A 25313-nucleotide genomic window follows, 5' to 3' on the forward strand; every position below is an offset into this window, starting at 1 on the left:
TGGGAAAAAAAATAGGTTCCGGTTGGCTAATACCATAATATAGTACTGTCAGATCATACTGAGTTTTAACAAATACGAGAATTTTTTTTTAAATTGCAAACTCCTTTAAAGAAAACGATTGTCACATCACTTTACCATTTGATCCGGTCCATGGTCAAACTCACCCTCCGGGAGAATTCCTCAGATGTCTTTGGCCTTCCGCAACCAGCACTGGTTTGTTAAACTGTAAATTCCCTTGAATAGCCCAATTCTAATTCCTCTTCTAAAAGCCAATATCTGGTGCCGGCAGAAAGCCCTACATTTAGTGTTGCTGCAAATGTCAAACTTCAACATAATAGGGATCCTTGTAAAAGATAAAATATAAGCCTTCTTATGGGAACCAACAGTTCAACTATAGTATTCTACTAAGTTCCATTGAAGATTCTATTTTTCACTAAAAAGGAGACATGGCAAACCATTGCAAGAGTTTCGGACATTGCTGGTTGAGTACAAAGAGCGTTTTATTTACAGATGTCATTACTCAAGGCAGTAAATGTATTTTCACATTCCATTACCGCTATTAATATCTGAATTAAATGTTACCAAAGAGTTTGAGTTTGCCAGCACCAATTAATAAATTATTGGTTCCAGTGAGCCAAATGTCAGTTGAAAATGTTGGTATTTCATCATTGAGGGAAGGTGGAATGGGGTCCTCCAACATCCTTTGTAGCCAGTCATCGCAGCACGCCTTGCGTCGACTCACTTCCAATCCGAGCTGTCGGACCCGCTCGCAATTGCTACCTTTGCAATGAAGTTCCTGTAGGCACAAGAAAATATGTGATCATCTGTATCTCAGACACAAAAGGGCTGTTCTGACACCATATCCTGCTGCCAGTGTTACCCCAGGGGGATCTCACATGGCTAGGCAGAGATGTTCATCATGGGCTAGTCCGTGGGTTGAGGTGGGAACTTGCCAGGAAGTCACTAAGACACGATGCCAACTCAAAAGCATGCAAAAAGACAACAAACTGCTCAAGATATACAGGATGGAAAAAAAAGACAAACAGTAAAGGATTCAAAACTTGGTTCTTGGATATGGGTTCTGGTTCATATCAAAACAAGAGGTTGGCAGGAAGTTTCCAATGTTTTTTGTTTTGCACAGGCTTGACCCTTTCCCTCTCCATCCAAAGAACCCGTGGGGGTCCTTCCCTTCTTGGAGGATCACTGAGAGGATTTTTCCAGGGCTGTTTTGGCTGTGGTTTTGATCTTGTGTCCGCTCCAGCAGTTTTAGGCCTTTCTGCTCCATATAAGCGATGAAGACTCAACCTTGTTCTCCTCACTTCTGGTAAGGATGGTGTTGGTCCTAATTTTGGCCTCTTTGGTGCAGATGTTACACGAGACACCATGTTGGCGGCCTCCAGAATTGTTAGTCTGCTTTGTGATTCTGATCTTTCAGATTTCTTTGGTCCAGATGCCTGGCCGTAAACAAGCCTGGTTTTTTTGGAGTCTTGCATTGATCTGCTCACTAGTTCAGATTTTGAAGGTCTTTGTCGTTGAGGTAAACTGAAGGGGCTTATCCTAGGGCTCTTGGGCTCACTTTGTTTGGGCCTGGCATCTGACCCTGTTTTTTTGGGTCCAAATGACTCCTCCTTGGTCTTATCAGGCAACAGTAGGGTTACTCTGTTCATACACTTGGGCTTCTCAGATCCAGGTGTTTTATCCTTTTCACTCTGCAATACATATTGCCCTGTGGCTCTGCGGTTGCCCTCGGCTGATCCTTTCATATGTGGCATAACATTACTTTGTTCAGTAATCACTGGGTCATGCTGGACTTTCCTTGTTGGACTAGCTGGGGGAACAATCTCTCGCCTTGGTGGACTAGGTAGAGGAACAAACTTTTGTCTTCGTGGGCATGGTGAGAGAATCTCTCTCTTTGGTGGAGAAGGTGGCAGAACAAGCTCTTTCTTTGGCGGACTAGGTGGCAGAACAAGCTTTTCATTTGGTGGACTAGGTAGCAGAACAAACTCTTTCTTTGGTGGACTAGGTGGCAGAACAAGCTCTCGCCTTGGTGGACTAGAGGGCAGAACAAGCTCAAGCCTTGGTGGACTAGGTGGCAGAACAAGCTCAAACTTTGGTGGACTAGGTGGCAGAACAAGCTCAAGTCTTGGTGGACTAGGTGGCAGAACAAGCTCTTGCCTTGGTGGACTAGGTGGCAGAACAAGCTCTAACTTTGGTGGACTAGGTGGCAGAACAAGCTCAAGTCTTGGTGGACTAGGTGGCAGAACAAGCTCTTGCCTTGGTGGACTAGGTGCGACAAAAGGCTCTGGTGACACCTGTGACAGACTATCACAAGAAATTGGTGATGTAGCCACTTCTACGTTTGAAGACGTCACCAATAAAGGTGGCGACAAGCATGGCATTTCATCCAGGAGTGCTTCAGCATGCCTTCCAAAGTCATCCTCTTCATCTGGTACGCATTCTATCGACACTACATCTATTTCCGTGCAGTCATCATCGGCCTGTGCTGGAAAATCCACTGCACATTCATTATCGTCTGGCTTCTGGATTCTCTCCCGTTTTCTTCCAGTTTTATGGATTACCTCTTGTGGTAATACGTTTGCCATTGCCAAATCCTTGTACAGCCTCTGCAAAAGGTCTTCGATCTCTGCCTCAGATATATTTTGTAAGGATGGGACGGATTCCATGCATGTTTTTGTGTCTTTAATATCTAGAAACTTCTTCTCTGTAGAAAGTCGTTTACAAAACCACAGATATGAGTTTATACTTTCAAAATATGATTTTGTGTAACATTTCAAATCCTCACTTCATTTTATTCCAACACCAAATACCGTATTTCCTCAAGTAGTGGCCACTGATTGTTTGGTCAAAGTTTGCTACACTTACTTGTTTGCTACAATGGGAAGAAATTGCCTGTTAACAGACCCTTTTTGGATGATGTGCTATTAGTTGTGACCAATGTGAAAGGATATAATTTTTTTTCCCTGATACCTCTAATAGGGAACACGAAAGAATCAGACAAAATCCAAAGATGTTGCCAAGGGTTACAATGGATGAATTTATAAAAAATTGTGTGATGTTTTCTTTGCTGAGTTTGCCAGCTTTTTCTACACTATCCGGGTGCTATGATGTTGCAGTATTGTTGGGACGTGACAACTGACTCATTTCCGCCATTTTTGTGAGGTGATTTTTGTGTGCTTTTTGCAATCCTAACAGAAAAAATAGCGTCGGCTTGTTAAAAATGTGTTTTCTGCAACTATTATTCTATATGTCGCTTTTTAAACTTGATGATTTTTATGCAGTATTACTATATTGATTGCACACACGGCGGGGTTACTCATGGGTCTGCCAATGTTAAAAAGTTTTGATCGCCATCTGGAATATTTATATCAACACGGCCAATCTCGAGGGTTTTAGGGGACATGGGGATGAAGATACATCCAATTCGTATGTCACCAAAGAACATATTATGTTGCCAAAATTTGAGTCGCCTAACCTTGAATCGGGAGGAGATGCAGGGGAGGCTTCCCCCCGGGGATAAGCCAGTCATCCGTTGCCAGCGATGGTGTGGGAATTTCCGACAAACAACAGGCAGATCGGGATTGCATTGTAGAAATGGCTTTTATGGCACATATAGTCGTTCCCTATGCTTATCTCCATTCCAAAGGATTCTCTTTGCTTTTACTCCTCCCTAAACAGCCACGCACCGCTTTCAGTCACAGGCCGTTCCAATGCAACAATGGAGAAAGTTACAGACACTTTTGCCCGTTTGTTGAAGCCTTTAAAACGTCATATCTTCCTCAATTTTTAACATATCGACAAAAATGTAAACACTGTTTTGTTCCTTGATTCTAGCTCTTTCCAGTGACATTGGTCTTGCTGGCAAAAATAAAGATTTGACCTTGTGGAAATGTTATTAAAGTGTGGCTACTTTGAGGCACAACCGTTTTGTTTTTCCTGGATATAATAATCGGCGGACAAGCTTTATTTTTTTTTTTGTTCAATTGGATGGCACATTCAAGTGTATGTAACTTTCACCTCGTCTCATTAGAGGTCACCACATCGAGTCAATCACAATTTACAGGCCATTATTTGAGGAAATTCGTTAAATCTGTACTAATGACTGACAGGATGTATTTGTGTAACAAACGATGTAACTGTAACATACAAAAGCTATCAATGTAAAAATATGATTTGATTTGAAGTACTGTAGTTGCCGCTCTGTACCCTGAATCAAGTAACTGAAATCTGATACAGTAATTTGCAGTATTACATGATCAAGCTAAGAGTATTTTAAGAAGTGTATCTTACCCCATTGTTCTTGGAAAACCACAAAAAGACGCTCGAGACTCTCTTCTTCGTGAAATCCGATGAAGTCCATTAGATCCGATATGTACTGGTGTATAAAATCACTCATGTCAGTCGGTTGCGAAAAATATATTGCTCTGAAAATACAGTCCACTAAACTCTTCAGTCCGAAAGGATCAGATGAGGGATCCATATCCGCCCTTCGTATTTTGTTGTTGTGTACAGCACAGTACAGAATGGACCTGGGCTGGATGTTCTTGCTTATGTGACCTCTTGAATGTCACAAATCAAATCAAGAATTGGTCCTCATTTTTTATACGTCAGCCCAAGTATATGAGCCGACCGCCAAGGGAGCGCACGATAGTTTCTGCATGTATGTTACTAAAGTCATGGGAAAATTAAAGCTCTCAGGTCCAATATCAAATTTGTGACCCAACAATATGTCAATACCATATAGAGTCAAGCTTACGTTACTCAAGACCATAGGCCAAGTTTTGATGATAAGAGAGGTGACCCTATGATAAAGCTTTGAAATGATGTCATAGGGCCTTATCCACTTAATACTTGGGAACCCCCTACAAAAATGAACATATTAAATAAAACATTCTATTTGATGCAAAATGAGAGCAAGAAAATATAATTTCTTATATAACTCATAAAAATAATACATTGAAACTGTTTATTGCACACAGTTGGAGAGTATTTTGTAGCAATATAATCTCATGAGGTGGCCCGGTGTTTGAGTGGTTAGTGCGTTGACCTCACAGTGCAGAGGTTCGATTTCAGCTCCGGCGTTCCTGTGTGGGGTTTGCATTTTCTCCCCATGCCTTGTGTGGGTTTTCTCCGGGTACTCCGTTTTCCTCCCACATTCCAAAAACATGCATGGCAGGCTGATTGAATACTCAAAATTGTCCCTAAGTGTGAATGTGAGTGTGAATGGTTGTTTGTCAATGTGTGCCCTGCGATTGGCTGGCAAACAGTTCAGGGTGTACCCTGCCTACTGCCCGAAGACAGCTGGGGTAGGCTCCAGCACGCCTCGCGACCCTTGTGAGGATAAAGCGGTTCAGAGAATGGATGGATGGATAAATGTATGGAATAAATGGAAATTGTAAATTTCCCCAGTGTGGGACAAATAAAGGATATCTTATCTTATCTTATCTTATCTCATGATGGATAATATGGAGGATATTCTGGTAAATGCGCATACCTGTACGTTCTACTCAATCAGCTTTTTACTGTTTCCCAATGGATCATTATCAACCATAACATTTGTAACGTGAGCCCAAGGGCACTTTGACGCCATGTCCAGTCAACAGCTGGCTGAAACATATGGATTGATTGATCTGTTTAATTGTTATACCATCCATTCGTCCATTCAATATCCAAACTGCTTATTCTTGACAGTGCAATATTTTTCAGAAAACCGTGTTTAGACTAGTGGAGGCACATAGAACATATTAATGTGAAGAAAATATTTGATGTCTTTAAAGGGGAAGTCAATCCCAACATTTTCTTTACAATAACAGCAAACATTCATGGCTCAAATTCAGAAAACGGGTGAGCCGTGATTGGTCAATTAGCCCTGAGCAACTGTGATGTCATTTTCAGTTGACAGCAAGTGGCAAAATGTCTGACCCTGAGATGGCTAAAAACGGGTGAATTTTGATGCTTAACTCATATTCCTCAAACACAGTATTCATCAGAATGCCGTGCTTAGACTAGTGGAGGCGCATAGAACATATTACTGTAAAGAAACGTCTTGGTTGATTTCCCTTTTAAGTACTCGGTGTACAGTTGAATAAAGGCCGTTTACCAAGTGTCGTTACATTAAAATGTTTCCAAGTCATAAATTGTGATGAAAACTTCTTTTTTAAATAAAATATTACAAAATTTTATTATAAATGAATGATTTGCAATCCTTTTCTGGAGTTTCTGGAGCTCCTGGAGTGGCTTGTGTTGTTATTCGCGTTTCTACATGGCCGACGTGGCTCCTCCATCTGCCCGGAAGGTGGATGTAAAGCTGGTGAAGTGACATCTGTGTTTTAGTATTTGAGCATTTGAGCACAAGAACAGGTGCAGACCGAGTGTTGGCACCATTATATTCCTAATTGTAAAGTATAAATGTAGTCTGGCAAAACCTATTTGAAGCACAGCATAGTTATTCAATTGTCGGGCATCTCCAGCCCTGGAGGGCCGTTGTACTGCCTGTTTTTCATCTCTCCTGGCTGCAACACACCTTATTTAAATGATCAGCTCATCAGCCAGCTCGGAAGCACCATTAGAACGATATAGATTATTTGAATCAGGTGTCTTGCAGCCGAGAAGGATGGAAAACAGTCAGGACCACGGCCCCTGAGGACTGATTTTGGACACCCGTGGTTTATGTATAAGGTGGCCTGGTGGTCCAGTGGTTAGCACGTCAACCTCACAGTGCAGAGGTTGTGGGTTCGATCCCGGCTTTGGCTTTCCTGTGTGGAGTTTGCATCTTCTACCCGGGCTTGCATGGGTTTTCTCTGGGTACTCCGTTTTCCTCCCACATTCCAAAAACATGCATGGCAGGCTGATTGAACACTTTAAAATTGTGCTTCGGTGTAATTGAGGGCGCGGATGGTTGTTCGTCTACGTGTGCCCTGCGATTGGCTGGCAACCGGTTCAGGGTATACCCCGCCTACTGCCCGATGACAGCTGAGATTGGCTCCAGCACCCCCTGCGACCCTTGTGAGGATTAAGAGGATCGAAAAATGGATGGATGGATAGTTTATGTAAACAATGTAATACCTTGGCAACAAAACAGTCACATCTGCCCATACTTTTGATCTCGTGAAAAATGAGTGAATGTAAACTAAAGTGCCATCTTCTAATTTGTGTATCCAATGCAAATGGACGGACCTGGAAATACAAACTGAAGCGTTGAGCTCTTGTCTCATCGTCAACTTGAAGCAGCTTGATGACAAATGCCAGCAGACCGCACGAAAGACAAACAGTCTTCATTCCCTGGTCCAGTTGAGTTGGAGAAGTAGCCAGCAGCTGGTGAAAGTGCCTTGCTGTGAGAATGAGCTCGCAGAAAGTTTTTTTTAGCGGTGTCTTAAATCATGTTAAGGGTCCCAACCACGTTAGTCAAAGCCAACAGGTTTTCTTCCACAATGGTGTCTCCAAAAAGGTAATCAACAAAATGTTATGTGATACAAAACTAAACACAACAAAAGGAAAACCTGTTTATTCCATCCATTACGGTCTGTGGCAAAAAACACTAAAGCTGACTTCCCATCTGTTTTATTAGTTGCCCCTTGCTGTACCACATTTGATTATTCCAAATCCCTGTACAGTCTCTGTAAAGCCTCTGATATATTTGCCTTGATGGGGAGGATTCTTGGTGTGATGTGGGCGACCTTGGTTCGGTGCTTGTTTTAGCTTCAAATCACTTTTCTGTCGAGAAATATTAAATTTACTGTATATAAATCAGCAGAGAGAAAATTCACCAGAACTGAGTGCTTTTGATAGGTTGCATTGTAATGTACAGGACAGCAACATCAAATTGGCATGAAAATAGTGAGACCCTACTAATAGATTAATTACTGAAATTTCTAAGTACAAGTTTAATACAGTGTTAATCTACAGTCATGGCCAAAAGTTTGGAGAATGACACAAGTATAGATTTCTGGAAAGTTTGTTGCTTCACTGATCTTTTTGTAAGGTGTCACAATGATAAACTGAAATATAATGACAAGCATTTCATAAGTGTCAAAGGATTTTATGGACAATGACAGTAAGTTTATGCAAGAGTCAATATTTTCAGTGCCGAGCCCTAGATATTTTCAAGATCTGCTGTTAATTAATTTCTGGGCCACATCCTGACTGATGGCAGCACAGTGTTGCATAATCACTTCTTGGAGATTGCCAGAATTTCTGAGTTTCTGTTTGTTCACCGCCTCATGGGGATTGATCATAAATTCTCAATGGGGTTAAAGTCTGGGGAGTTTCCTGACCTTGGACCCAAAATGTCCATGTTTTGTTCCCTGAGCCACCTAACTGGGGAGAAGTTGCCCTTGGAGGAGACAGTTGTGGTGTTTTCTGGACTTCCTTGCGGCCCCATGAATTGATTTGAACCTCTCTCCTTGAAGTTCAATGAGGCTCATTTTCATGGCAAAGAGGGACTTTGCAATTTATTAAAATCCATCTGATCACTCTTCAAAACATTCTGGAGTATCCGGTACATGCAAATTGCCATTATTAAAAAAAAAAAAAAAAAAAAAAGTGACATTTTCAATTTTAAAAGCGTTACACGATGTCACAGGGCTTTGATCATACGCCCATCTACTCCAGACTTGCTGGATGGATAAGATACGCGAAAGTCAAATTAGGAGATTGGGTCACCTGAGTCATGTCTAAATCCAATTTAATGACCTCTGATTCAAGACAAGTCACCTCTCTTGTCAAGCATGAACAGTGCTGCATAAACTTGAACTCAAAAGTAAACTTACGAAGATGACTTTTGCACAGTAAACACAGTAAATTGAGTTTACAGGAGCATCAATGCACTAGTGGTTGCAGCTCTCGTCGAGTGGAGGGTGTGAGGGCGGACTCAAACCCAGCAAAAGGTTGTTTGACCTGCGAAACAACATGTGACTTCAAGCGACAAATGCAGTCGTGCAGGCTGCGGTTGAAAATAAGGGAGCACCGTTTACATAAAGCATCACTCGGCCATTGTATCAGATTTGGAACAGAACAACAGTATTTCAGTAACAGTTGGCATTTTTCAAAAGATACAAAAAAGCCAACGGCAAAGGAACAAAACAAGGCCATTTTGGGGGACATTTGGCTTGCAGGAAAAGTACATTTTAAGACGCCAGCGTACTGCCCGCTGGCCTTGTTAGCCTGACATGATACAACATATCAATCGTAGTTTAAATATGGTTTGATATGACATCATTAAAATTACAAATGAATGAATTGTATACATATTGGATTCAATTGACAGTTTTCTCTTTTTGTCTTCTTTGAACTAAGATTCCAGATTTTTATCACTTGGCCTTTTAGCTGTCTCGAACTAACAAGAAGACGGGCTACAGCGAGACGGTCAACTGTCCAAATGCATTTGAGCCCCGTCGAGCATTTCAGGGAAAATAAACAAACAAAAAAAAACCGTGCACAGTCACTTCAATCACATGACATGTTTTATCTTGGGAAAAAAGATGTTTCATTGCCCACCAATCTTGAGTTGTGGCAGTTATTTCGAAATGTCATCTTTCCTACGATTGCTTCAGAAAAGAGTGAGTCAGCAATAAAGCTGGTTAATATGTCATTTTATATGAAAGCTTTTTATTTGATTTTATTTTTATTCAAAGGAGGCGTAGGCTCAGAAGTTCATCATCCATTAATTGTTTACCCACTGAGGTTTTGAGGTGTGATTTTTCTGTCTTAACGTCTTCACCCAAGCATCAAACGGAATAAATTGGCCTCTCTGGGTTCCTATTGCAGCAGAATTGAAAAGCAACCACCCTTTAGCTTTTCAACCCATTTTGGCTGCAGTGATCTCATTCTTTGAGCATTTCCCTCTGTTTCATCAGACACCCAAACTTCATAGAAATAAATGCTTCTTAGAATAAAATCTGATGCTGCTGTTCGCTTGGGTCAATGTTATGTAACAATGTACTTCATTTATTGGCAATGTGTAATAGTCATGGCATGTAAATGAAGTACAACGACATGAATTGGGGAAGGATCTTAGAAAGAGTGGGCTGGTAGACGACTGGTTAGTGCGTCGGCCTCACAGTGCAAAGGTGCAGGGTTTGATTCCGGCTCCAGCCTTCTTGTATGGAGTTGCATGTTCTCCCCGTGGGTTTTCTCCGGGTACTCCGGTTTCCTCCCACATTCCAAAAACATACATGGCAGGCTGATTGACCACTAAATCGTCCCTAAGTGTGAATGTGAGTGTGAATGGTTGTTTGTCAATGTGTGCCCTGCGATTGCCTGGCAACCAGTTCAGGGTGTACCCCGCCTACTGCCTGAAGACAGCTGGGATCGGCTCCAGCACGCCCTGCGACGCTTGCGAGGATAAACCCATCAGAAAATGGATGGATCGATCAATATTTAAAACCTACCCTTTCTATATCTTAATGAGACAGACTATAATTCAATTCTTTCATTTTGCCAATGTCATCAGTCAGAATTTTACTGAACAAAAAATTATAAATGGAGGGTCGTTTTTGCTCCCATTTTTCATGAACATAACTCAAAGGGCTAACACTTTATATGTAAACAAAACGTTTTACTGCGGGGTGAGGGGTAAAATAACCAGTCAGTATTTGATGTGCTTACCATTTGCCTCGACATCTTCACATGCAATTTTGCCATTCATCCAAAACAATCACGCCATTGAGTATGTTTTGGGGTGCCCTGGACAGTGGTATCCAGTTGCTGCCATTTTGGGCCAAAGCAACCATTGGAGAGGAGTGGCCCAACATTCCGCAGGCCCCACAATCAACCTGATCAGCTCATGTCAATGTGAAGGAGAGGCACTGTGAATGAGGCAAATGGAGGTCACACCAGATACTGATTGACAGATAAAAAAGTAACATTGGAGAGAAATTGCCTTTTGTGCACATGGAAAAAAGACAGATGATTTGAGTTTGGCTTCTGAAAAATGAGAGCAAAAACAAAAGTGCTGCTTTCTAGTCAGCCTTTTAAGCAAGTGTACTCCAGATGAATTCATCAGATACGGTACTTCATAAAAGTATAGATAAAAGAGAATTAAAAATACCGTCGTTCCATCTTGTTTTTCTGACAAATGTTCTTACTTACAAGCTTCACATTTGACCCTGTATTGTAGGCAAAAATTTCCATCCAATGCACAGCAATGGCATTCTAGATTTTGATTTAGGATTACAAATTTGTATGATGATAAACTGCTCAAGCTGTGCCTGCAAGTTTGTGCATCCTCGGTGCGTCCCCGTGCTGGAAGATGGGCAAGGCTTATAAGCAGAGGAATGTGCTTCATCTGTTAAACCTTTCCTACAAAACTCCAAGGTCATTTTTGCAACCTACTTTTGATGACTGCATTTGTTTCTTTGAGTTATTCTGGATGTGAATCACTTCCAAAAGATGGACTGTCTTTCCTCTCACACTTAAAAAGCGATAAAAGTACAACATACAATTAATTGCATGACAAAGAATATGAAAAAATATCTCTCGGTCCAAAATATTTTGGTGATACATTTCCATTTCTCATTTAGTAATCCCTATACAAAGCATGGTTTGAACTACAGGTTGTCAAATGATGACTAATTGAAGACAAGTTGGGTGGCAGAAAAAAAAAAAAGACAACAACTTGGCCTTCATGCCCAAAAAGGGGCATGTACTACTTCTTGCTCTGAGTGACGTCTCCCTCGAGATGACGTCCAAGGTCAACATATTCGTGTTTTTAAAAACATTTTACAAATCAAGCTCCCTTTTGTAATGCAAACATGTTCACTTTTGATTGAATGGATTTATTTATATGTAAATCACCTGAATTAGGAGAAGAGTTTTTTTCTTTGTGTTTGTGCTCCTTATAATCACCTCTTCACATGTTGGGCAGCAAAAGAAAGTCATGGCCTTTGGAGTGCGTCGCAGTTTCAAAACTCGGTCATTGTCTGTGTTCTTCTTTATCCCTGCTCAACTAGCGTGAGTTTTTGCAAGTCCGGGCCCGGCATATGTGGTCTGCTGCTGAATAGGGACATCTTTGTATCATGTGATTAGACAGCAGTTCATGCAACGGGGTCCCAGTCTTCTTTTCAGAGCTCCTTTCTTTCTCTTCGGAGCCAAAATGGCGATGATGGCCTCATCAAACACCGTCTTCAGGCCTTTCTGGGTAAGTGCTGAACACTCCACGTAGCAACATGCGCCAATCTGAGGAGTAGGAAAGAGGATGATTCGGCAGTCAGTGAACAACACAAAAACAACCTTCGGTTGTCAACGAGTCGTGTATCCGGTATCCTGTAGCAGGATTTTTGATTTGGCGCCTCGCTTTAACCTTTCTATGATCTCTCTGTGGAGTTTGCATCTGCACTTCCTTCCAAAGTCCACAACGGGTGTGTTAGGTTAATACTATTAAGAATTTGAATGGCCCTTAGGTGACGATAGAAGTGAAAATATTTGTGTCAGCTGAATAGGTGCTAAGCAATCAGCACTTTTTGGAAGACGCTGGACATTAGTGGTATAGGAAATGGATGGATGGACACCTGTCAGTGGGGTAACGTTGGGTCGGGGGCAGTTTCCCCTTTCAAAAGGAGCCCTTTTTTAAAAGTAATATAAGTGGCCTCAGTGGGGATTATTTTTCCATTAATTTTCAAATGTTTGCATTTTTATGTCCAAGAATGGATGGACTGATGTGCGATGCCATGGCAACTCATGTATCTTTCATTCCAGGCTCCTTATGTGTGCAGCATTTGGTCAATTGTTGACTTGAAATTGCCATTAGCACGAAGTATATAAGTGGTTGTCGGTTTCTTTGTGTACTGCCTATCACAGGAGAACGGATATAAAGGATGAATAATGGATCTGACTTCTGTTCAAAAATGAATAAAATGCTACAATATATTACCGTATTGGCCCGAATATAAGACGGCCCTGATTATAAGACGACCGCCTCTTTTTCAAGATTCAAGTTTGAAAAAAGACTTTTTGAACACCAAATTAATTTTTATACAGAAAATAATTACAGTACATCTGAAACAAATGATTATAACAATATATTTGAGAGAAAAGGCATGTTATTTTGCCTCATTCAAATCTTAATATCTGAACATTTAAATATGTAAACCAAAGTGCAGTCACATTCGTAAATGAATGGCTTCTGGTTTTTGAAATGTAAATTACATCATAACTTCTCCTCAGCTGCCGGTTAACCTGGCCGATCTTTGACGCACTTTTCTCCAGATTGTCACTACGTTTCTCCATTTTCTGTTGTCTCTGCTATTATTTTCTTCTCTTTTCCTTCTTGCCAATATTTTTTATTTTTCTTCTTCGTGCTACCGCTATTTTTATTTTTATTCTTCATGACAGGAGTTCACTTTGGCCTGGGGAGTCAAGTTCAGCATTCGCTTCAATGATATCTGGCGCCATCTAGCGTCGCGAATGGGTATAATGTCTAGACCCGAATATAAGACGACCCCCACTTTGTCTTATTTCAATGCAAACACCGTCTTATATTCGAGCCAATACGGTATAATAAAAGGACTTTAATTGAATCTGACAATCAGTGTTTGGAGGATGTTGGAGGATGTGATTGGTTGTCTTTTTTTATTTCTAGATGAAAGCTCTGAACAATCCTCTGGAGGTGTAATTTCAACAAAAAGGCAGCTTGCATGCTGTAACTGGGCCTGGCAGGTCGTCTGCGTGGAACATAAAAGCTTTCAGGTTCCGTTCACAATATACAGACCTCCTTAGCCAGTTTCAGGCCTTGCTCAGTCACTATAGGTTTCTCCTTCATATCATTCAGTTTGGCAATGGTCTTTGGGTCATCACGTAGGTCAGTCTGAGGAATGAACAAGAGACATGCTAGTTATTACCACGCTAAATGCAGAGTTTCGTAGTTTTCACAGCCATTGCATTAGATATTGGCATTCACCCTTTCATGCACCAATAATGATAACCTGTAACCCGATAACATGCTAAGCTGTCTACTGTAGTTACCGCTGTCCCTGAAAGGGTTAAAGTGTGCGGGTGTGCCCAAAGTTATGGCTGGTGAGGGTGCATACCAACATCTTGCTCACTTGGTTGGTCAAAGTCAAGAGAACCATTTCAGCACGTTCAATTTAAAATGACTTATACAAAACTAATCTGCAGATTTTTATATACACGGTAAGGTCAAAGGGTGATTTAGGATCAACATTTTGGTTTGGGCTCACCTGAGTGCCAATAAGCAAGTAGGGGACATTCGGTGCATACTCCTGCAACTCAGGCACCCATTCTTCACGCACGTTCTGGAAACTGGCAGGGTTAACGACCGAGAAGCAGATGAGGAAAACATCGGTCATCGGGTAGGACAGTGGCCTGAGTCGGTCATAGTCCTCCTGGAAAAGGATTCAACGTTAGGAAAGTCATGGGCAGATATCATTTCTCTTCACCGAAGCCAGGTTGGGAAAGTTAACTGATTCTTAGTTTATCAAGTGGTTTGTTCCATACACACGGCCAAGGTCCAGCTGTTTTTCGCATATGAAATTTTATTTTGTAATTTTATGACAGGCGTGATACTCGTAACACTGTCAAGTGGATCTGAGTTATGAAGAGCAAAGAATGTGAAGACCTTCATGTGGGATTTACTTTCTCCTTCGCCCTCTCAATGACAGAGGCAATACGATTTTATTTTATTTTTTAACTTGCTGTCCTTTAAGAGTAAGCTGAGCCACAAAGTGTGACATTAGATTCCATGCCCATGTTATTTGTTATAGGTCAAATGTGTAAGATCACACACAGAAAACCATCCTTTGTGCATCTGACCTAGCTCTCTTTTGTCTTTAACTACAATAAAAGATTTTGAGGAATTTCTGCGAGTGGCTGGCAACCAGTTCAGGGTGTACCGGCACCCCCCGTGGCCCTCGTGAGGATAAGCGGATCCAAAAATGAATGGATGGATGCATGAATGTTTATGACTAGGGTAGTCCCAATCACACTTTTATGGCACATGAGTCCGGGTGTTTGATTTTAAGTACAGTAGCCCTGATTTTTCACGGTTAGTGGGGAACAGAAACCCCCTGCGGAAGGTGAAAACCGCAATGAATGATTTGCCCCCTTACCCCAGGAATTTTCATGTATGTATATGTGGGCACCAGCATGTTTGAAATATATAAACAGTATTTATACTTTACATATTTGAGACAAAGATGACAGCAGTACACATATTTACTTAAATCCTGAATTATAAAACCTTATACATTAGTTAACATTCATCAACATTGCCTTCTGAGAGGAGAAGACGCTTGTGTTGGTGGCGTAGAAGGCGGCTCTCACTCGACTCGAAGGCTAGACCCTTGTGAGGATAAGCGGATTAGAAAATGGATCTTGTTTTCTTATTAGTTGAAATAGATTAAGATTTATTTTTTAATCAGACAATGGTCTTTTTTTAAGCAAAGAAAAATAAAATCTGACCGAGCTGACAGTTTCGGCTGTCACTTCAGCCTTCGTCTGAGCTGTCACTGCTTCCTTGTGATGTGTCTAAAAAAGAGCTGACCGTGTCGGGAAACCTTCAAAACAAGGCTCCCTGACCCGGTCAAGGGTGTGAACCAACCCCCGCCACCGGCGTTGAAACAATGTGTCCCTGTTGATGGCGGCATCTCCGACAAGCGGGCTTATATTCTCCCACGTAGCCGGTCGGCATTCCTTCGGCGACGGCAAACTTGTGATGCAATCTGAAATCTATGTGCTTTCCTGTTTCCATTTTGAAAGAAATACTCCAGTGGCGTGCTAATGTGGTGCGTTGCCTGTGACTTGTGCTCATGAAATTCAATCTTCCGATCATGCACAGTATTGTAGAAACACTGGGATCTATTCAGCATATTTCCTCCGAAACAGGTCCACAGCTCCTGAGACCAAATCAATGCCTCGCGCATTTCCTCACTTTACCTCTGACACTAAACGCAAAATGTCCTCGAGCCGCAAGTGAGGCGGTTTACATGCTTGCTCAGCTCTAATAATCGCTGTTCGGCGCTTGTTGGCCCAGTTCTGTTCAATCTCGTGCTGCTCAGAGGGCACTTTGTTGAGTTGAATGTTTCTATCACAAAAATGTCAGTTTTATTAGGTCAGCTCAACAATTCATGACATTGCAGCAAGACTGCATCACAAATATTCCAAATACTGTCCTGTCATCAGTAGGGGGGAGACAAGAAATCCGGGCAACTGATTATAAGATGAGTGGCTCTCACTATCGAATCTTTTTAGTATTGTTTATTCCATAAATTTGTCAATTCAAATTGTAATTCTGCATTAAAGTGTATTACAAAACTATGTTTCCCCTAATTACTGTTTACGAACCAATTCTTGTTTATTAGGTATTGTTCAGTGGTTAAAAAAACAAGTAAACAATTTAAGCAATGCACATGAGAGGCACTGATGTACACGCCAACACATGTGAAACTGATTCCCTCTGTCTTTGTTTTCCTCCATAAAAGCAGCTGTTCTTGATTGTCATATTTTCATTGAACACAAAAGAATCCGTTTGATTTCATAAAGGACAACAGCAGCCATAAAAAATTAGTGCTGAGGATTTGCCCGATTTTATGTTCAACAATTGCCGTAAACAAGGACTCGATTATTAAAATAGTTGTTGCTTAATTTGATAATTGAGTAGTTGTCAATGAATAGATTCATTTTGACACCACGAGCACGATCACTGTATTTTGAGTCCATGGCCGTCTCTGCAGAGCTTGCTGCGTTCATTAGGTCACTGTGTGAGCTCTGCTGTGTGACTCAGAGACATATGAGCACAAATCTCGTGAGTCACCACCACATCCCCATCTTCATTGTCCTCTGTTTCAGTTTCTGTAACCTCCTCAGGGGTCAATAAAGTGGATAGTTCGCGGAATGGAAGCTATCTGTGTTAACATGGTCATTGGGTAAGAATGCAACACCAAATCGACACCATCTGGTTTGCAAACCCAAGCTTTGTACTGACCTGGATTTAACCTTTTCTGGGCCAGCGGTCACTACAGTGGACAGCTTAGCATGTTATCCGGTTATCATTATTGGTGCATGAAAGGGTTCTACTCAAAAATCCTTTTATTTTAGGATGATCAATAAACATCAAGCCATAGAATTCACATCTAATGGGTTGATTTACAGGCAGTGGCGCTCCTAAGAAACTATCGCTTCCAAAACACAAAAAAAATATTCAGACGATGGGACGGTAGGTTAGCCATGTCGTCGACATTGTTGCAGGGATGCCATTCTGATGACTGGTCCACAGTACGTTCATTATTTGTATGTATTTCTTTATACTAACATAAGGATTTTTAAAGGCTTCTTTTTTCTTCGTTATCAAGACACATTGTTTTCCTTGGTGCAGTGGCGATGCCCAGTTTTTTAAAAAAAAAAACAGCTAAAAACATTTAAGAGCTCCACTGGTTGACAATTCTTCTTACCATGAACTCAAGCTTGCCTATTTCGACTCATCCTGATTAGTAGAACTGATTTGCTGACATCAAGACATTTATCACAAGACTCAGCTGCAAACTGAAGATTCAACCACAAAGAAAAAAAAAAGTCTCGCTACCCACTTTAGGTACACCTTCAGTCATAAGATATCCAACACAGGCGCTTCATCAAGAGTTTGTCTTTTAATAATAATCATCTTTTGTAGTTAGCAATATAACATGTATGTGCCAATGCATCCCCCTTATTAAAATAGTTCATAGTTCTCATTTAAACAATACATTTTACAGCACTGCAAACTACAACCCCAGTAATAAACAGTTGTTGTTACTTAATACAACCATCAGTGTCAATCAAAACTAACCATTATTATCTTGATAAGAACCTGCTTATATCTACAGCGTTTGTCTTCATTCAAAACAGAACTGCTATCGGTTAGTATAAAGGCATTCCGGATGTTAGACATCAGAGTGTTGCGAGATCTGAAGAGGTCTGCCAGCCTTCTGAAGTCATCTGCTGCTTAAGTATGTTTACTATCTATTTATTGCTACACTTAATGTGGATCAAGATGCATTGCCAACAGCTAGTTTTTAGCCAACCTTTTTAAATGGCTCCACAGAAGTGGTCGTCTTTTGTCTTGCTACGTTATAAGCAACTGCTACATAGACGCATACATGTACTGAGGACAGTGGGACAAACATTATTTGACATCTCGAAAAGAAGAGTCTTCCGTTGATGAACAGCTGTGACGTGTAAGGTGTGATGGTGTAGTGCGCGAGGACCAGACCTGTATATTTTTTTTTAAATCAACTAATTGAATAAAATTGATTTTCCCTTTTATAGCCCAATATTGATTCACCAATCAATCTATCCTTTTCATATGTCTTTTTACCCACAAATTCATGTGACATCTTGCGTCACATAAGATCTTGTCACTTCGTGAGAGTAGCGTAACAAAACAAGTTGGCGGAAGCAATGAAATCAGAGCCAACAAGCTAAAAGGCAGATGTCCGGAGGTTTTTGAGTTTTAACAACCACAAAGAGAGCAATGAACTGAAACCTTGTGAGACAGTCACAAGAATGGGAATGTTATTAGTTTACAGCACAGGTGTCAAACTCAAGGCCCGGGGGCCAGATCTGGCCCGCCACATCATTTTATGTGGCCCTCCGAGAGAAAATTATGTGTGTCAACTTGCATTATCCTTGCTCAAAATAAAATTACTGAAATGTCAAATTGTCATGTGGAATAAATAACATTGAGATTTTGCGAAATAATTTTGTTACCCTTAAGAGTAATAATGCGACAATGAGATTAAACATCATAACGGCCCTCTGAGGGAAAACGCAACTCAAAAGTGGCCCATGACGAAAACAAGTTTGACATCCTGGTTTACAGTGTGTTGTTGCCTCTTTATTTACACAGCCTGTCCTGTGGTTGGAATTGATTTAAAATAAGACTTCTTGTTTTGATCGGATCACGTTCAATAAAACGTACGTTTAACTGCATTGGGTTCAGTTCGTAATGTAAATTTTTAAAAAGTTAGAGCAAGAAATTTCGACTATTTGCAGCATTGTTACTTCAGAGAATGTGTTTCCATCTGAAAGTAAAATTGGCACTGCGTGAAATCCTTGAACCGAATCGAAAATCAATCCAAATCAATTGTGAATCGCAAATCCAACTGAATTGGGTCCTTGTCAATTGAAATCTGATTCGATAGGCAGCCCTACTACATAAAAGGGAATGGGTTAATAAGGCAGCCAGACGTGGAATGAACTCTCGGTGTGGGTTGCAAGTTCAACCCTTCGAAGATTTGTTTCATCCAGCTCCTTGAGCAGCGTTGGTAGGTTGTTTTGAGTGCAGGAGCAGCGGATGAACAAATGAATAAATAAACACTTTGCCCTCTGCTTCCTTGTCACAATTAGTGATAAAGGCTTTGCTGGCTTTCCCTATGGAATGATTTAATTGCGAGTGGATTTTCAGACAGTAGGAGGCAGACAAAACACTGTAATGAGCTGTGAATGTGTGGTCCAGACACACACACACACACACACACACACACACACACACACACACACACACACACACACACACACACACACACACACACTGTAGTGACTGCTTGGTGACTCATCCAATAAGGGACGCTGGTGTACGTTTCCTAAGAGTTAGAGGGAAAAGACAGGCATATCTGTCTGAATGTTCTGAACTCCTCTTCATGCCCAAAACTCAACTCAGATCTGCTCCCGTCGCATCCGTGTTTCCGTCACATACACGTGCCGGTACTGGTAGGTGAACAAACATGTCTGACTATATCCATCCGTCGACTGTTCAAGAGCCTTTTCTAAAGTGATTTGGAGAAGTAACTCAACTTCTTCTGTCCAAATTATTTTTTTTTTTGCTAGTAGACATAATTTTGGTTTTCGTGGTGCAGAGCATTGACGTACAACGCAGATCAGCTGAAGGGAGATTTTATGCATGCGTAAGGACATGGCGGCGTTATATCAGAGCACCACCTTGCTGCCTGGCATGCATACACAAAATAATTTCACACACACTTGCATCACAGTATGCATGCATGTTTTCAACGCTTGTCTAAACGCAAAATGAAAAGTGGAGACCAGACACCGCTTTTATGTCTTCTGTTCAGATCATCATCATTTCAACGTAGCCTAAGTCTTTGGAAGAATGTGCGTTAGACAGGGAATGCCCACATTTCAGGGTTACTCCACCTGCACTGCGTAAACGACAAAAAGGTGAGCAAATGACCTATTTAAATCAATGAGATTGACATTTTTTCGGGAGTCCCGTGGGAATCCCCTGGGATGGGAGTCAACTTAACCTTTTCTCACAGGATTGGGATGGTGCGGGATAAAAAGTTCGGGAGCAAAGGGCAGCTGCATTATCCAGTCAGAAAAAAAACTATTGGACAGATGCACAGTCAGTTTTAATGTAGGTGACCTCCAAAATGGGAGCAGCACGGGAATGGGACATACTTGGAAGGAGATGAAACAGGATTTTTTTTTTTTTTTTTTTTAACTATGGTCTGGGTCTGGTGCAGGACAGGATTTTTGTCTGTGGAAGTGGGATGGGACAGGATTGAAAATCCATTCCTGTGTCACCCCCTACTGCGCAACACATGGGGAATGAATGCCCTTGAATTGGTAGGAGATCTGGAGCCTACCTCATTTTACTTTGAGTAAGAGGCAGGGTACACCCTAGACTGGTCACCAAGTGACCACTGGACACATTAGTAACCATTAGTCAAACCTATTGACAATTTAGAGTCTTGAATGAACTTAACATGCATGCACATTTTATGCGAAGCATACTTTTGGATGACGACATCACAGTTGCGCATTGTGTCTCTTTATCAAGCAGCAGACCCAACAGCTGCTACAACTACTCCGATAACTTCTTTTTTTTTTTAAACCAGGTCACGGTCATTTCAAGAAACACTGAAAGCGGGTGCTTCTTCCTCATAAGGAGTTTCACTCTCTCAAAAGCCTCATGCCTTACTCTGTCTTTGCCGCATCTGTCTGTCCTTCCTCTTTGTATCTCCTCAGTCATTCTGCCCTCTATTTGGGCCACCACGCTTTGATCACACTTTGAAGCTATAAACATTAGCAGCTGGCCTCCTGCTCCCTGAAAGAGGTCAGCAGAGTCAGGGGCGGCAGGGGACGGATTTTGAACGGTGGAAACTCTACTCTCCCTGGCTGACATCTGGGGGAACTTCTCTATTTCAGAATGAGCTAAAAACAAACACACACCCGCACACACTTACAATTAACACACACGAGAATAGACAATCAGGAAGCATAAGAAAGTGTAACACAACAGCGATCCGTGTTCTGCAGAGTAACACACAAAGCCACGGATAGATTGTTGTGTGGCAAGAGGATAAATTGATTTAACATTCAGAAATTAAGAGCCCAGAGGTACAGACTTGAATAATCTCTTGGCCTTTATGAGCCTTGTTTATCTTTTTCCCGGCAAACAGATTTGGTTTCAGATTGTGACTCATTCACACTCTTAAATCTAGCCTGAGCAGTTTTGGTTATCCAGCATGTGACGTGCACATTGGTAGCTTGCTGGAAAGACACCCAGGGCCTCTTCAGAAAGTCCAATCTCTTAACCCTCATGCCGCTTTTCCTTCACCTTTGTTGGATGACGTCATCGGGTTAAGGAGAGATGAAAAGGTGCTTGCTCCCTTCCCAACAAAGGAACAGACAGCATTGTTTCAGAATAAGTAGTACAGTCGTAGTCATGGCAACTAATGTGTGAAGTATCGCTAGCTTAGCATGTGGCTTCCATATGCTGCAACAAGGATTTACAGCAGCAAAAAACGCCACAACCGACCAGCATTCTATCATTGTGACACAGGACTCTCATTAAGGTAATCCATTTTAAACTAAAAAGAAAAAGTTTTACGTCGGTAGAAGCTGAAATTTCGAATCCAACCAGAACTCTTTCGCACCCGTCGACAAAAGGTGCGTTCGGAAATTCACTCATATACCCTAAAAGCAGAGATGTGTGGGTTCGGAGAGGCAGAGCGTGCCCCCTTCCATTAATTTCCAAACACAGCCTATTATAAACCAATCAGCACCCCGTACGAGAACATTTTCCATCTCTACTGCCTGACACACTGGGCTACAGTACTCCTTTTTTGGAACACTCTGAATAACTCAATGGCACATTTGAAAAACAGGTCTTGAGTTTCCAAATGGTTAGAGTGAAGCAGTGCGCGCTCGGCCTGTATTTTCAAATTGTTATTTTTCTGGCTGGGATAAAGTGATCTACTGCACCACTACTTGACTGTGAGGCGTACATTTCAAACACCCACGTCTCTTACCAAATGCTTGCTACTTTTCAGACAACTTTTTTTATACAAACACACGGTTTTGGTCTCATTCAGCAGACTCAGTGTTGCCATTTAATGTACGTTATGAATGGAAATTGGTCATTATCTTTATATTTATTATATTTTTATGCACCATTATTCAAAATGTACCACAGTGAAAGATGAGTTTCCCTAAGCATTGCCATTAGCATTCAGCATTTTCTACCTCTTCTGCTAGATGCTATGCTGACCTATGACCTAAGTAGTGAGACGTGTCTTTGTGTTTACTTTTAACTGGATTCATAAGCTCCAAGTGGGCTATTTCCTGCCTCTCTGTTTTAATGAATCCAGCATATGGTCCTCATCACATACGTATGCCTAAGCATATTTAGAATAAAACTTTGCAGCTGGTTTCATTGTGCACATTGCTATTACAAATCAAACAGGAGCTAACGGCGGAAACATTCCTTCGTAGGCGCCCACTGCCACAAACTCCACAAGGCACCATTAATCTTGCCGATCATTCAGTGACTTCATTTCTGCTCTGTAATTGATTTACAATATGTCAAATCAAACCAATAAAAAATGGTAAAGCATATATATTTTAACGCAAGTATTTGGTTTTAGGAATATGTAGCAAAAAAAAAAAATGCAAATACTGTCTATAAGCAAGTTTTTGTTTTAGTTAAAACGCTAAATGACAAGTAATTTGTCAGAATAGGAAGTTCAAATGCCTGCAACCAGACGTTTCTTAACATTTACTCAATTTGTGTCTGTTGTTCATATATGGTTGCTTGAGCCAGTGTTTCTGCACACACATGGGCCCTTGTGTTGAGAGAAAATATTGTGTGTGTTTGTGTGTGTGTGTGTGCGTGTGTGGGCTGCTGGATCTGAGTTTTAACGATTGTGTGCTGAATGGCACATTGAGGGAAAAAAATCGTAGCAATAGGCAGCCCTATTAACAAATCTGTGACATCATTACTGCACATAGGAAGCCTGTTCTTGCTATAATGGAACTATTGAATGCCTCTCACTACCACCAATGTGTATGGTACACAAGACTTTGGCAGCAAATATGTGTGAACACTATCACCTGTTGCAGCTTAGTGTCTGATCTAAATATGAAGCCTGTGAGTGTGCTGCAACCAAGACAGAGCGACAGCCCGGGTGAGAATGGTTTGTGTACGTGCTTGTGTGCGTGTGTGTGTGTGTGTGTGTGTGCAACCAAGACAGAGCGACAGCCCGGGTGAGAATGGTTCGTGTACGTGCTTGTGTGCGTGTGCGTGTGCGTGTGCGTGTGTGTGTGTGTGTGTGTGTGTGTGTGTGTTCGCGAGCAGGGGGCGGGGGCGTGTGTGCTTTTCTTTGACATGCTTGGCATCAGACCACAGTAACAAAAAAACAAAAATAAAAAAAACGTACGTACCTGACCGGCAGTGTCGTACAGTCCCAACAAGTACTGCTTTCCTCCAACATTAACACTCACTGTGAGGAAATAACAAAAGAGCAGTTAGAAAGAGGAAGCCTTGTGGGTGACAAGGTATGGGTGAGTGCATAAAACGGAGGGGAGAGTGTGGGGGGGGGGGGCTGTAGGTCCCCAACCTCTGTCTGCAATGAAGGCAAACAAGTGGTTTTGATTATAGCAACAGATGCAGGCCGATGCAGTTTGAGTGCAGCAGGAAACAGTGAGTGCACTATTCTCTATACAAGTATGGTAAAATAAAAAAACAGCAACACGCAAACATGTCATTATTAGAAACAATATGAGATTTCTGTGCCTACCTGCATAATGATCAAACACCGTTGGGACATACTCCTCGGGAAAGGCGTCATTGGCATAGCTCATTAGAAGACACGTTTTGCCCACTGCACCGTCTCCGACCACGACACATTTTAACATTATAGTACCGGTTCCGTTTGCCATGATCTCGATCTTAAACTCATCATCATCACCATCATCATCATTGTCCTCGACCGCCCTGGTTTGCCGCCCTCTTGCGCTTTCTCTTCCCGCTGTTGCTGCTGCTACCGACCGCCTGTGATCCCCGCACGGCGGCGGGCATCACCAGCCTCGGTGCCTGGCTGCGAGGCGTACCGAGAGGCTACACAACTGCATGTTCCTCCTCCCTTACCTCACCACCACCGGTTACACTGCTCCCACATGTGGCGAAAAGCACTTTTCTGTCACTATCTTCGGTGTGGCCACACTATGAGGTTTAAGTGAAGGCTTTCTAATCCAACATGTGACCTTTTCATCGGAGCTTTTTCCAGCGTGTTGGATCACATCTCCAGCCGATCAGTAGTGTGCGCTTCCCGGCGTGACTTGCTTTGCCGGACGCTCTGTGGAGCAGCTGCGGCCAGAACAAGGTGTGTGAGTGCGCTTGGTGGGGAGGCGGAGCTTACATTTGGAACCAAGGCACTGTATAGAAAGTACATCGCGTAAAGTACTGTACACACGTGCCGATTTGATTTTTTTAAACATCTAAGCGATTTTTATTGTATTAATTCATTATGCCGGTTTACTGATCCGTGTATCAATTGTTCTTTCCATTTTCAATTGGCAATCGACAAACAAAAAAGTAATTGCAGTATTTAACCCTGGAGAACCCACGGGGTCAAATTTGGCCCCTATAAATTCTGCTACTCAAATGCTACCCTTAAATCCCAAAGGGTCAAATTTGGCCCTAATCCTAAATTAGGATTAAAGCATTAAATATTTGAAAAAACGTATATTTTGGTGTTCAGTGAACATATAGCAGTCATTTAATGTAAAATGCATCATTTTCCAAAGAAGAAAAGGGTTCTTGGTTTCTCCAGGGTTAAGATGATTCTGCACAGAAATGGAAGGCGGCCAGCGGTTGGCGGAAACAACATTTATAACATTCCGAGTTTAGGCTCAGATAAAAAATGCAAAATTGATAACGGGCTACCGGACCATGTTGCTGTATTTCACAGCTATATAGTATTTCTGTTTACTTTTTTCTCCGAGAACCGCCCTCAAGAAAACAGTTTGGGCCACTTTAAGCGTTTATTAAACACACGAAAACA

At 41.7% G+C, this 25313-nt stretch overlaps 2 protein-coding genes across 2 annotated transcripts; both read right to left on the reverse strand.

Annotated features, from left to right (window-relative positions):
• Positions 1–471: 471 nt before the first annotated feature.
• Positions 472–4746, reverse strand: LOC109523052 (proline-rich protein 36-like). Its single transcript, XM_019881888.1, has 3 exons — positions 4309–4746; positions 897–2722; positions 472–796 (listed from the first exon to the last, which is right to left on the reverse strand). Exons 1-2 carry the CDS (start codon positions 4496–4498, stop codon positions 1092–1094), a joined length of 1821 nt encoding a protein of 606 aa, XP_019737447.1. The 5' UTR covers positions 4499–4746; the 3' UTR covers positions 472–796; positions 897–1091.
• A 6585-nt stretch (positions 4747–11331) lies between these two features.
• On the reverse strand, positions 11332–24632 carry LOC109523194 (rho-related GTP-binding protein RhoQ). The gene is made up of 5 exons (XM_019882184.1): positions 24048–24632; positions 23692–23750; positions 14193–14357; positions 13724–13819; positions 11332–12192 (listed from the first exon to the last, which is right to left on the reverse strand). The coding sequence occupies exons 1-5, from the start codon at positions 24187–24189 to the stop codon at positions 12031–12033; spliced, it is 624 nt and encodes a 207-aa protein (XP_019737743.1). The 5' UTR covers positions 24190–24632; the 3' UTR covers positions 11332–12030.
• Positions 24633–25313: the final 681 nt, after the last annotated feature.

Source organism: Hippocampus comes, unplaced genomic scaffold (genome assembly GCF_001891065.2).
Source record: "Hippocampus comes isolate QL1 unplaced genomic scaffold, H_comes_QL1_v1.1 scaffold36, whole genome shotgun sequence".
Lineage (NCBI taxonomy): Eukaryota > Metazoa > Chordata > Actinopteri > Syngnathiformes > Syngnathidae > Hippocampus > Hippocampus comes.

Bases quoted from the DNA above. Each gene is read 5' to 3' on its own strand.
- LOC109523194 (XM_019882184.1), bottom strand. From the start codon at position 24,189: ATGGCAAACGGAACCGGTACTATAATGTTAAAATGTGTCGTGGTCGGA. The intron at 23,751-24,047 runs GTAGGCACAGAA...ATTTCCTCACAG, and splicing joins GGTGTTTGATCATTATGCAG to TGAGTGTTAATGTTGGAGGA. The intron at 14,358-23,691 runs GTACGTACGTTT...ATCCTTTTCCAG, and splicing joins TGTACGACACTGCCGGTCAG to GAGGACTATGACCGACTCAG.
- LOC109523052 (XM_019881888.1), bottom strand. From the start codon at position 4,498: ATGGATCCCTCATCTGATCCTTTCGGACTGAAGAGTTTAGTGGACTGT. The intron at 2,723-4,308 runs GTAAGATACACT...GACTTTCTACAG, and splicing joins GGTTTTCCAAGAACAATGGG to AGAAGAAGTTTCTAGATATT.